This window comes from Poecile atricapillus, chromosome 10, assembly GCF_030490865.1.
Source record: "Poecile atricapillus isolate bPoeAtr1 chromosome 10, bPoeAtr1.hap1, whole genome shotgun sequence".
NCBI classification, from domain to species: Eukaryota; Metazoa; Chordata; class Aves; order Passeriformes; family Paridae; genus Poecile; species Poecile atricapillus.
Genome location: NC_081258.1, coordinates 7,167,833 through 7,180,934, shown reverse-complemented (window position 1 = coordinate 7,180,934; position 13,102 = coordinate 7,167,833). Strand labels below are relative to the sequence as shown.

At 44.9% G+C, this 13,102-nt stretch overlaps 1 protein-coding gene across 6 annotated transcripts in view; it reads left to right on the top strand.

Annotated features, from left to right (window-relative positions):
- Positions 1 to 13,102, top strand: part of ZNF536 (zinc finger protein 536) — a 340,166-nt gene that overhangs the window by 228,216 nt on the left and 98,848 nt on the right. Inside the window, exon 9 of one of the 6 annotated variants that reach the window (XM_058846311.1) lies at positions 1,387 to 3,526. The exons of 4 other annotated variants lie outside the window; for them this stretch is intronic. In XM_058846311.1, the coding sequence (XP_058702294.1) occupies positions 1,387 to 1,391 (5 nt within the window). In that variant the 3' untranslated portion in view covers positions 1,392 to 3,526. Of the gene's footprint in view, positions 1 to 1,382; positions 3,527 to 13,102 lie in introns of those variants that run through there. One more of the 6 variants, XM_058846310.1, reaches the window with a different exon arrangement.

The window sequence follows — 13,102 nt, the reverse complement described above, 5'->3', positions numbered from 1 at the left end:
AGAGTTACTCCTGAACTGTACTTGGTTTTGGAGTCTCAGGTGATTCTGCCTAGGAGTGGATCTTGTTAATCTTTGCTGGCACTCAGTTCCTAAGGAGATGACAGGCCTTTCCTTGCTGCTTGGCAGCAAGTAGCCCAACGGGGAGGGGAGGCCCAAGGTGATGGCTGCATGGCTTGGTAGCTGTCCTGAGCATCTGTGTACTCTGCTTTCACAGCCCTTGCTGATTTGACAAGTTAAGTTTGGAGGTTCTAGATCTTTTTTGTGTTTAAGTTTTGGAAAATCTGTTTTCCTTTCCATTTATGCTCTTTTCTTTTTCTGCTTGTCTTCCCATATACATGTAGTTGCATCACAATAATGTTCTACCTTCTGCTCCAATACTTGAATATACTTGTGATTTGTGCACAAGACCCTTTATGACAAGACCTTATCCCTTCTCACTCTCTCCTCCCCTTTAAATCTCTCTGCTTTGTGACCAAGATGGTAAAATTTCCCTACTTGCATTTGCTACTTGGGAAGTATTTAGGCTTTCAAAGGAGAGCTGATGGGCTACAGAACTACTGGCTAGAGATAGTCCTGAGCATTAGCCGACTGCTTAATGGGCTAGTGCTATTGAATCCACACTTAATGATCTCCAAAAGTATTAGTTCCATGTTGTCTCTAAATCTAATTTGCTTCCATTCATGCTTGCTTTCCTCTGCAATTAGTGCTGTTTTCTCCTGCACAGGCTCCACCCCATTATCACTTCTTTCACTGTTTGGAAACAGGGCAGGGCCCCTCTGATGCATGGGAGCAGTTTTGGAGTTCTGATCCTGCAAAGGGCTGAGCACTTTCAGTTTCCTTTGCAGCAGAAAGCTTTCAGCATTGCACAGAATTATTAAAATGTTCAGCATTGTAACTTTCTGAAATACCTTCCAAATGTGGAACTGCAGCGCAGACAAGAGGGCTGGGCAAGGGGAAGATCAATTGTGGCAGATTATTACAGCTTTATTGTCACATAATTATAGTGCTCTACCCCAATGTTTAAATAGTGAATTTAGTTATTGTAAATTGCTTATTGCCACAGGTGTCAAAACCAAAAAGATCATAATGCTAACCCAGTCAGAAATACCACCAACACACGAAACACGGAAAAAGATTTTTTAATTATTTGTGATGGCTTCACCTGAATCCTTATTGCAGATCTTTTAAATTAAAAAAAATCCATATTAAGAAGCAAAAGGCCTGATATATCCAAGCTCTAGGACAACTCCGAGGCAATGAAAGGTCATCCTACTGCTGCAAATTGTAGTACTGCCCATTTAAAGTATCATGTAACGCACTTAAGGAACACTTTGTCCTGATCTGCAGTTGGAGGAGTAACCAGAATATTCTTTTCCTTCAAGGCAGAATGAAATGATATGGAAGTTTTACAGCAGACTTTACCCCATTACCGTGCTTTTGAAGAGGTTTCTTAGTTTCAGTTAGGAGGTCCAAGGCCAGCTTTTAGAGTACGAACTGTTCCTCTGAACGGGAGATCAGCACCTCGGCCCCCGCCTGGGTTTCAGACACACTTCTGGATGTCACAATGCCATTTGCATGGCAATATCAAACCAAACTCATATGGCTTGCTTCCTTTTTTTAATTAACTGGGAATGCCAGTGATCCAGTGAAGTTTGCGTTGCTGGATAAAAGGGCCGGTCTGTGAATAGCGTTGTATTTGCCAAATGGTTCGCTAGTCATTTCAGTACAAACAAATGGATGGTGTCTGTAAGTCTGCAAACACTGTTGACATTTAGCCTTGTTTATGTTACTTTCCTTTTGCTGCATATTTTTGGCTAGAAGAGATACTGTCTGAATCAACATTGACTTCCTAAGCAGAAGCTAAGGGCCCAGTCTTGCATCCCTCATTCTCGATGAGTAGCACTACTTACATGACTAAGGATTGCAGAATCAGGTCCTATGTTTATTTGACTTTAAATTTCATTGCTATTTTTATGTAATTTAATTTGTTTGTATTTTGTTGTATCAGAAATCAGTCAGGTGATAAAGGTTTGGTATCACCGTTTTGTTTACTGTTGAAAACTTTTAGTTCTTACCATTCTTCATACTGTGGTGTGACATTCCCATTCCATTTACATTTCTGGAAATTAACCCCTAAAATATCTGATACAGCTAAGTGCTGAGTACCTCCTATTCCCAGAGAGACTGGAGGCATTCAGTCCCTCCTAGCACCACATCTGAAAGGGGGATTGTGTTTGCAAAAGGAGGCCTTGGTATGTGCCTTGATTTCAGACATCAGTGGCCAGCCGCACCAAGGCAAATCCCTAGCACAGAAAGGCTTTTCTTTTCTTTGCAGAGACAAAATAATGATGTAAGCTTAGAGCTGTATGATTTTTGCTCTAAGTTTCATCTCCCAAACAATATATTCTTATTGTTTTTGTCATATCCAGGTCAAATTTAAATTATAATTTAGGATTAGGCAGAGGCATAGAGATGTTTCCAGGTCTTTCCAAAGTGAGACAATGCTCTGGTTTGTGTTTTGGTTCAGGAATATACATTCTTGTGTCTGAGGTATAGTATTTCCTATAACTACTCATAAACATGAGCAATTTAGACATTCTTGTAAGTCAAAACTAAGTGTACGATTAATACCTATTATGAGGCCGATTTTAAACAATTAATTTGACAGCAATTATAATTTTATGTTACAGGCTTTCAGGAATAAATAACCAAATTCATCTTTGTAATCTAAGGAGCTTAGGATATCTTTATGCAGAGATGATCTTGTTATGCACAGTATTGCATATCTGGAACTTCTGAGGTTTGCTCCCACCTATCTAGATGCCTGTAGTGCCAGGGATAAATAATTACCTGAGGCTTATTAATTGTTTCAGCAAAGAAAAAAATATATACCTTAAGTGTAAGCATTAATATATGTATACACAATACATCCACAATATATAACAAACCATCATACTAGTACAAAAATAGAGGTCCTGAATATGTTCTGTTATTTATGTGTTTGGCAAGCTTAGGGAATGGACTTTAGTATGAGTGAAAATTCTCTTAACATTTTTAAGGTTATTTATTGTCATTTCTATTTGAGTTTTTAATGGTCCTGTATTTTGTAATGCTTTAGCAGGAAAAAATACTGTAGTTACCTTTTTTCATATTCTTTAAGCAATATTTCTAGCTTAATATATTGTGCCAGGTTTTCCAATATTAACCAAGAAAGACAGTAAAATTCAATGAACAACACTCTGACATCCACAATTTAAAACCTGTGATTGAAGTGAAATGTGTAAACTTCTAGTGGGTTATCATGTGCTTTGGAATAGAGTATTGTTGGAAGTAATTAGAAAATATATTAAGGTTTCCTGGTAATGAAGGTATGTAAGTTTTAATAATTGTTGCTTTCTGAATAAGTGTCAAACTATATCTTTAAATGTATATGGAGTTACAAGTTAGGTCACTTCTGAATGGAATGTAAAACAATACTAAAATGCTTCAATAACTTATCTCAGTGTTGCTAATAAAAAAAAAAGCTGTTAACCATTAGTGCAGTTTTGAGTCATTTTGTTGATTAATTCAAGAAAACTCTGAGAAACCTTTGTATCTTTTGGTAGACCAAAGACCACTCATGCAATCCAAAGCTGTTTGATGCTTTGAGAGGCAAACTGCAAAACAGTTTGTTGGCCTTGTAAATGATATTTATTAAAACTCCCATCTTTTAAGGCATTAGAACGGTGCCATGTATGGTCAGGCAGCAATATCGGGGGTGGGGGGGCATTAGAATTCTTTCCTCTGTCACAGAAAATACCGTGGGAATGTGGGACCTGTTTCTTTGTCACTATTAAAATCCAGTAGAAACTTTTGTGGATGCCACTGGGTTGAAAATGAGCAGTGTGGGTGGACGAAGCGTGTAAACATTAGTGCCAGGGTGCTCGGCCAGGGTGAGCCAAATACAGGGCTCTGGTGCTGCAGCTGGAAATGCAGACTTAGTGAGTAATGGGTGTGCAAGGCCTGTCCCAGTGGAGAAATATGAGTAGCACACAGAAAGTGTGATCTTTCTTGGGTAATCTTGCCCAGCCTTACTGAAGTCACAGCTCCAATCCTGCAAATAGCCCTGAATGCTCACTTTGGTGTCCCATGGGAAGGATGTGTGATGAGCATCCTGAGAATATTCAGGATTCTCCTGAGGTAAAGCAAGTGTAGGAGAACAAGCAGCCAGCCTTGCCAGTGGCAGTAGCACCACCCAGGTCCATGGTAAGTGTTTCCAGGATGGGGTCCCTGCCAGGTGGCCCATTGTCCAGAGCACCGCTGAGCATGCAGTGAGAGCTAAAGGAAAACATGGCTGGGGCTCCCGGTGTCACGTCTTCATTAATGCCCTCCCTTCTGAATAGCATATTGGTACTTTTTATTTATTCCACCAAAACACCATGAGTCAGGACCTGACATTTTAGTGTTCTGTGTCATACTGAGAAAAATCTGTGGTTCAGCAGTAGGACAATTATATTATTTTGGAAGGGCTAGAAATAATACAGCATTTGTGAGACAACTGTAACATTTATCCAGACTCAGTGTGAGATTGTTCTTCCTTTTATTTGGAGAGCACTTCCAAAAAAGTATCAACTAGGAGCATAAAAAAAAAAAAAAAGAAAAGAAAAAGTGGCAATTATGAATCCATTTAACCCCCATCGGGTATAATCTCATTTTGTGTAGTACCATTGGCTGTTCCATGCCTAAACTTCTATGCAGTGAGCTGTGAATATAGTCCTTATTGTCCTGTGGGCAATATGACTAAGGAAAAAATATCTCTGTAATACAATGGAGCATTTGTCTGAGTGGCATAACCTAAGGTCCATAACATCAAATCTAAAGTTGTAATTATACAGCTGCAGTCACACCACTCAAGTGAAGGCTGTGTCAGCACTTGTATTATATAAGGAATCCTGTTTTCAAGGGTTGATGAGTCATATGCAAAAAACATTTATCACCAAACAATTGTTCTGATTGTTCTGAAGCAACATCTAGGTACGGGCCTTTCCCTAGTAGGACGTGGTCATATCTTATGCACTCTGCCATGGCATACTTTGTTAATGAGTGTATCTTTTTTGAGCTTGAAAATTAACTGGAAAGTTTGGGGGTTTATGCAGTCTGATTATAGTAAAAACATAAAGTGGGAAAAAAACCAGAGTGGGCAAGGTCTCCCTTCACTAACAAGAATTGTAACAGGTGAAACTTGTCTTTCTCAGAAATTAAAAAATTCAGGGGCTTTTTTTCCCAGTTTGTCATCCCTGATTTTGCTTTAAGTTCTTGGATCTGAACAATTCCTTAGTTTTTTGACCTGGTCACAATTTTGGTTTTTCAGCTGTCTTGAAATCAAGCCTCTCAAGCTCACAGTAACTGTTATTGCCATTTGAGGCAGCCGCACATTTGCTGGCGAGGAGCAGACAGGAAAGAGGTTTATTTACAGCAGCACCACGGAGGTGAACCAGGAGCACTCTGCACCCCTCTCATGCGAATGTGAAAGGATTACGCTTGGGATTGAGATCAAATACTGGAAACCGCAGCAATTTTCCTACTACATGAAATTTCTAGATAGGTATACTGGAAGTGAGTGATTCCAGCTAGGAGAGCCTCCTGCCCAGAGCAGTGCCATTTACAAACAGGTGTCCCTGAAGCCACCCCCACGTCAGGCATTTGTACCCAGGCTGCCTTGCCTGCCCCATTGTCCGTGGAGCGAGACCAAGGCCAGCCAGTTCCTTTAAGCCGATCTCCTCTGATCCGGGGCGTCTGTAGCGCCGTTCCCTGCATAGAACAGCCATTGTTCAGCTGCAGAGCAACAGTGGGGTAGAAAATAGCATGCCATGCTGGGGATCAGAGAGGGAATTGTTCCTTAATTATCTCTTACTGAAGGAAAAACCCAAGGCATATCCCGATATGTGGCATGACTCTGTCAGAACATGAGTCTTTTAAAAAAGATTTGGGGAGGGGGGGATCCAATTCAGAAGCTGGCAATCCTCATTTCTCCTGCAGGTCTACCTATGATTCATTCACTGACCATGGAAAGAAATAAGTTTTCCGCTTTGGATTCTACATTATGAAATGGAAAATAATAGTACTTATCTCCCTGGTAGGAGTGCTGTGAGGATAAATGAATTAATTAATGTTTGTAAAGCACTTTGAAGATGAAGAACGTTATATAAGTCCTCAGCGTACAAATGCTTCCTTCTCTGACATAACTACAGTAAGCTATGAAAATTTACTGCTGAAAATAACCACACATTGCAAATAGGGGTTGGGTGTGTACATGGCCATGGTGCCCCAGTGGTGTGGGTGAGACTGACTTCCCCAACAGCCAGAGAACCCATCACCAAAACCTCTCTTACCCCTGCCCGTGCCCAGCAGTGCTGCTCAGGGCTCTCTGCAGCAGCTGGGGCATGCTTTGACCATAATATCTTTTCACCAAATCCATGATTTTTCACCTCAGGCATCTTTGGGGTGGCAGCTGGGCTGAGCTGCCAGGTTTTGGGCACATCACACCATCCCCAGCCCCGTGTGCCGCGGCAGGCAGTGGCTCAGCAGCTGGGCTGCTCCCTCCCCAGCCCACTGCTGTGCCCGTGTGAGCAGATCCTTGTCAGGTCGGAGGTCCTGCCACACTGTCTGCCACAGCTTGTCCCTCCTGTTCAGGGCCAGCGTGGCTGCTCCCCATGGTGCTCAGAAGATCCCAGTCTGGTGGCTGAATTGTTTTTGTGTGGTTTTTTTATTGAATGCCAGTGATTTCAGTTCGCGACCTGGAAGTTAAAATTTTTCTTGCCTGTTATTCAGTGCTCCCATCCTGTGTTAGTCCTTGTTCCTTTATTTTTATTTTTATTTTAATTCAAGCCAGGAACTGTGTTTGACCCCAAAATTCTCACATGAATAACAAGGCAAATTAAGAAGCTGCAGGGAAGTAAAACCAACACTTCAGCCATATAGAAATGGGACATTTATTAAGAGAGACATATAAGAAAAGGTTTGTGCATTGAGATGAACAAGTTAAAGATGAAATTCAGAATTTCTTTGGGGCTCTCCTCAATTCACAGCTGCCACATAGATCAATTTGAGAACCTTAGAAAAAGGCCACCTCAGCCCTGATTGTGTCTAGTTTCAATTTTCCCTTTGCACACCTAATCCTGTTCCCGTCTGTGTGCCTGGTTGGTTTTTCTTCCGAATCCTTCCAGATTATGCTTGTTAACCTGTTGCTGGCTCAGCCTGCCACTTGGAGTGCAGGGGAGAGCAGTGTGCTGTTCCTGGGGGCTGGTGAGACCCTGCCCCACTCCCCACTGCTGGCAGCCGAGGGCTCTGCTCTCCCTGCTGGGAGTTTGAAGAGGGTGACAGCTTTTTTCTCAGCAAATTTTACTGCCATGCCATGTTCATCCAGATGCCAAACTCACTGAGACACATCACTGGCACAACCAGACCTCCCCAAACTCTGGCCAGCACCAATGAGCACCCAGTGGTGCAACTGAGTTTTCCATCCCCAAACGGGAGAACACTTTAATAACGGGACGGCTTGTGGGTGTACTCACTAATTGTTATATAACTGTACATTGGGGTGAAAAAGAAGAAAACAAACCAGAAAAGCTTTCCCAAAGGATAGAGGTGGGAATCCCATTAACATGACGGCTCCCTCTTTAGTTGCCACAATGATTGACAGCAGGATAAGGTCAGAAGATGAAAACCAAGCCAAGGGGGACAGAGCAGGGAGGGGAGGGAGCCAATCAGTTGAATAAAAAACTGAGTGTCAGTGCTGGGGAAGGAGAAAACCGGCACTCCCACTAGAAAAATCCTCACCCTCTGCTCCCCTACTGTTTGTTTGGGGAAAATGCTGCAGCTTAATCAGAATTATTTACAAGATAATGGTCCATTGTTTGTAGTAAGACAGATGCTGTCTGTGGGAATTTGGTGGTTTATGCTCTATGCATTACAGTGCCATTGCTGTGTGCAGATGGGATCACAGTGGTATTGTTGTTATCCACTTTTTGGAAATTTGGAGGATCCTTACTGTGAAAGGAGGATCCTTAAAGAGAAAAAAGAAAGAGTTTTCTCAGGCCCAGAGCTGGGATTGCTCTTAAGGTAGAGCTGTGTTCATACATGTGTGGGAGAAGAGGAGGACAAAGTGGAAGCACTTTGCTTGAGACTTGCAGCATGACGGGTCCCTGGGCTGACTGTACTTGGTGTGGCAGACATCAATTCAACAGATGGATGGAGGGATGATGGATCCTGTGTATGTTTCCAAAGGCAAGGAAATACATCCTGGTGGGATATGTCCATGCTCCCTCCTTTGCAGGGGGCTGGCAGAGTCACTTACTTAGAGGGTGGCATGAGAGGTACACAAACCTGACTGAGTGGAAGTCAGGCTGGCCTGGTCAGTGATCATCCCCTGGCTGTGCCTCTGCAGCCATGGTGTTCCCTGCTGTCCTCCCCATGCTGCAAGCTAAACACTGAGCACTTCTGTTTCACCAGAAAACTTCACCCTGATGATCTGTGGGTGAGGCTGTGGGAAAGGAAAGCTACATTTTTGCTGGATTTATATTGGAAACAAAAGCCCAAACTCCTAAAGAGAGAAATCTTTACTTATTTAGATTATCAAGTGCAAGATTTAATTTTTCTTTTACATTTTCCAGCAGAAAATCTATTTCTATTAGCATCCCCTTCTGGCCCAAGTAGAAAGTTCAGTGTGGAGGTGTAGAGTCTGGCAAAGGGGACAGGCCTACGATGTGCAGGTGGGTGACCCTCTGCCATGAATTGCTGCATACAAGAGGAATAGGGAGCTCAGGTGAGGTCCACAGAGATGGCAGCTCAGTCAGCATGTCCATCTCCCCAGCTGTCTGGGTCTGTCCCAGCAAAGTGTGGGGGACAGCAGCACCCACAGCCCTTTCCCATGACCCTGGGAGGAGGCACAAGGACCATGCCATGCAGAGCTCTGCTCTCAGGAGCAAACCCTGCTGTGCCTTTGCTGCCTGGCCCACAGAAGCCTGGGGGATGAGAAGATCCTCCTCAGGTCCCTGTGCATTGGAGCCAGGTGCAGGATGAGGGGGTGGAGGGTGCCTGGGTGTGTGTGTGTGTGTGTGTATGTGTGTTTGTGCGTGTGTGTGTGTGTGTGTGTGTGTGTGTGTGTGTGTGTGTGTGTTTGTGCATGTGTGTGTGTGTGTGACTGTGTGTGCCTGAGCTTCCTCTCTCAAATATCTGCTTTTAGTGTGCAATAGCTCACATATTACCTCGGCAGAGATCCGTGTGCACCAAAGGCAACCAAGAGACGACAAATCACCAGAAGGGCTCCAGAGGGGATTTTGAGCATCCGCGTCTGGTATCCCAAGATCCATTAGCTTGCAGGTAAAATGGAAAACTATGACCATCTCTTTTGTATGCAAGATAACTATGCTGTCTTTCCATCACTGCAAAATACCTGAGTTTCCCTGGAGAAAGCAGAGGGCCTGGGAATGGGGAAGAAGGGAAAAGAATGGCTGATTCACAGTTTTTGGGGTCTGTGCATCTGGAAATAGTTTCCAACATCAGCGTGTTCCCCTTTGGATGGGCTTTTCCTGAAATAGGTGTTGGGAGATGGCAGCTCCTGGGTCCTCCCTTCCCTCTAGGTTCAGTGTGCAGCCATGGATGGATCTGATAGCATCAGATCATGACTGGAAACCACTTTAACCAAGAAAAGGGATCTCCTCTGACTTTTGTGAAACAGTTCTCCAGGAATACCCTTGAAGGGTTAGATTGGCATGGGAGATTACAATTCCTGAGTGATTGCATTTTTCCTGTGTCTCCAGTGGGATCTGTACAGGGAGCTCTAAGTTATTTTTTTCTAAGTCAGCATTTATTTGCAGAATCCTAATTTTGTATTTCCTGACATTTAAACTTTTCAGCCTAATGTTCTAATAAGGATTCTGTCTGTCCATCTAAATAAAGCTTCGTTCTAATGAGGACCCCATCCATCTCCCGAGATGGAGCCATAACGACTTCCAGCCTCAGTGTAATTTTAGCTAGGCTTCCTTCCCCACCCTCTTCCCCCCACAGACCTTTGTTTGGGGTGAAAATTATCTGTTTTGGGATGAAGCTGTGCAGAATTTCATTTTGGGTCAAGTGACTGAGCTATTGTGTGAGCCTCTGCTTTCTCTCTGAAAAGGGGGATTTTGCTCACTCCCCGTTGTATGTTCAGTGCCTGCTTATTTGCAATTTCTGTTCATAAGACTGTGGGTTTTCATGCCAACGATTTTCTGTTTGAGTTGTTGGAGCAGGGAGGTTGTGGGAGCATGCCAGTGTCAAAGGTTGTCACTTGAATGATAATTAATAACATTATCAGACTGATTATGTGTTTAGATATCCAGAAACAGGAGTGAATTGAACTTGTTAAATTTAATTCCTACCTCCGAATGACTGGGGTATTGGCGTGCTCACCAGTATTGCGTTTGCATAAGGGACAAAACTGGGAATTTGAAAGGGCAATGACCAATGAAAATTGCTGAATTTCTGGGCTTTTGGAGCTTGCAGGGCTTCTCCTACACCACCGTCGCTGTGCAAGCGTTTGTGAGGCAGGAGAAGGCACAGAGTGGGTGCACGATGGTGTTTATAGGTGGTTTCACTGTGCCAGTTGTTGACTGGAACATCAAGTCACTTGAGATTGGAGATTACGTCTTTTAAGGTCCAGAAGAGCCGCTTCACATGCGACTGATTACCTCTGTCAGAGTCGGGAGGGCCAGGTCGCACCTCGGTGGGTGGGACCTGAACTCATGCTTTCAGAGGTCAATAACAGGGTTTTTAGACCTTTGTGCTTCTCAGTCCCTTATAGCCAGACCTTTTCTGTTAAAACTGTTTAAATTGCAAACCACTAATAAAAGGATCATATGTGTTTCCCACTGAACAGGTTCTTTAAGGCTATTATGATAATTAAAAACATATGGTGCCTATGCAAGTCAGAGGGAAACCACAGATGTACAAATTAGGTATTATATAAGGTTTTTCTTTTCTGCCCTTTCAAAAACGACAAGTCAAAGAAGTACAAAGAGATAAAGATGATATTTTTCTGGAGATGGTAGGTGGCATTTTGGATTTTTAATCATGAAATATGTAAACCACCTTTCTTATACATAATCAGAGCAAACTTTTTCTAATAGGCAAGAAGAACAAAACACAGTAGCATATGACTGCAGTATTTATGGAAGGAATAAGGAAACACTTTGTTTCATACAAGTTATTGGACACCAAGAAACCTTTTGCATTTTTTATGATGTTTCCCTGCACAGACATGGAGGATTATATTTATTAAATATTGAATTATATTGAAATTGGATTGATGCAGCCAAAGAAGGACATTTCTTTGTATTCCATTTTTTCTCCTTTTAAAAAAGGGAAATGTACTCATATTGATTGCAGTACAAGTAGTCATTTGTTTTAATTTAAAAATATAGGATTGATTTTGAGAAGGTGATAAATACTGCTAATAAAAAAATTCAAAATGGGGATTTATAATGATTCTCTGTTAAGTCAATGGTTTAGAGAGGCTAACTTATAATAAAAGTAGAGACGTGCTGAAATATCCATAGCTAATGGATTATTTGCCATTTGCTAGTGCTGCAAACTTTCCTTGGTTTGCTGGGTCCTGTTACAAAAAGTAAAATTTATATCATCTAATGCTCCACGCTCCTTGCTTTATCTTTCTCATACTAAAAATGGGCAGCTGAGGGCCTAGCAAGCATCTGTGGGGCTCCCTCCCCATGGGGATGTGCACAGGTAATCCAGACAGGGCCAGAGCCAGGCGTGGCTGTTACCGTGAGGCTCAGGTAGCCACACAAGGCCAGAGCCAGGCCTGGCTGTTGCCATGGGGCTCAGGTAGCCGCACAAGGCCAGAGCCAGGCCTGGCTGTTGCCATGGGGCTCAGGTAGCCACACAAGGCCAGAGCCAGGCCTGGCTGTTGCCATGGGGCTCAGGTAGCCATACAGGGCCAGAGCCAGGCCTGGCTGTTGTTGTGGGGCTCAGGTAGCCACACAGGGCCAGAGCCAGGCCTGGCTGTTGTTGTGGGGCTCAGGTAGCCATACAGGGCCAGAGCCAGGCCTGGCTGTTGCCGTGGGGCTCAGGTAGCCATACAGGGCCAGAGCCAGGCCTGGCTGTTGCCATGAGGCTCAGGTAGCCATACAGGGCCAGAGCCAGGCCTGGCTGTTGCCATGAGGCTCAGGTAGCCATACAGGGCCAGAGCCAGGCCTGGCTGTTGCCGTGGGGCTCAGGTAGCCATACAGGGCCAGAGCCAGGCCTGGCTGTTGCCGTGGGGCTCAGGTAGCCATACAGGGCCAGAGCCAGGTGTGGCTGTTACCGTGGGGCTCAGGTAGCCATACAGGGCCAGAGCCAGGTGTGGCTGTTGTTGTGGGGCTCAGGTAGCCATACAGGGCCAGAGCCAGGTGTGGCTGTTGTTGTGGGGCTCAGGTAGCCACACAAGGCCAGAGCCAGGCCTGGCTGTTGCCGTGGGGCTCAGGTAGCCATACAGGGCCAGAGCCAGGTGTGGCTGTTGCCGTGGGGCTCAGGTAGCCATACAGGGCCAGAGCCAGGCCTGGCTGTTACCGTGGGGCTGAGGTAGCCACACAAGGCCAGAGCCAGGCCTGGCTGTTGCCATGGGGCCCGGCTGTCCTGGCTGTGCCCTGCAGGGTGCCCTCAGCCCTGCAGTGCTCCTGCCTTGTGGCACACAGGACGGGCAGCAGCGGGAGCAGCAGCACCGGGAGCCCTGGGACTCGTGCCTGCAGCCTTGAGCTCTCTGTTCCTGCAGCACCAGCATCTGCCTGGCACCTTGCCCTGCCTCTGGCCACAGAGACCCTCCTCTTGCCCCTTGGGGCTTGCCCCGTGTCCCTGCAAGGAGCAGGACCACAGCCAGTGTGCTGTTGTCGTGGGGCTCAGAGAGCGTCCCACCGGCACAGGGCACAGCCGGGCCGGGGATGAAGGATGCCCGTTCTTGTGGCTCCCAGGGCACGGCCGGAGAGCAGCCTGCCCACGGCTGTGCTTGTGTCTCTCCCATGAGAGGCTGCTCTCACCCACCAGCCCCAAGAATCAGCCCTGGGTGTGGGGACACTCCGCTGGGACACGTTGT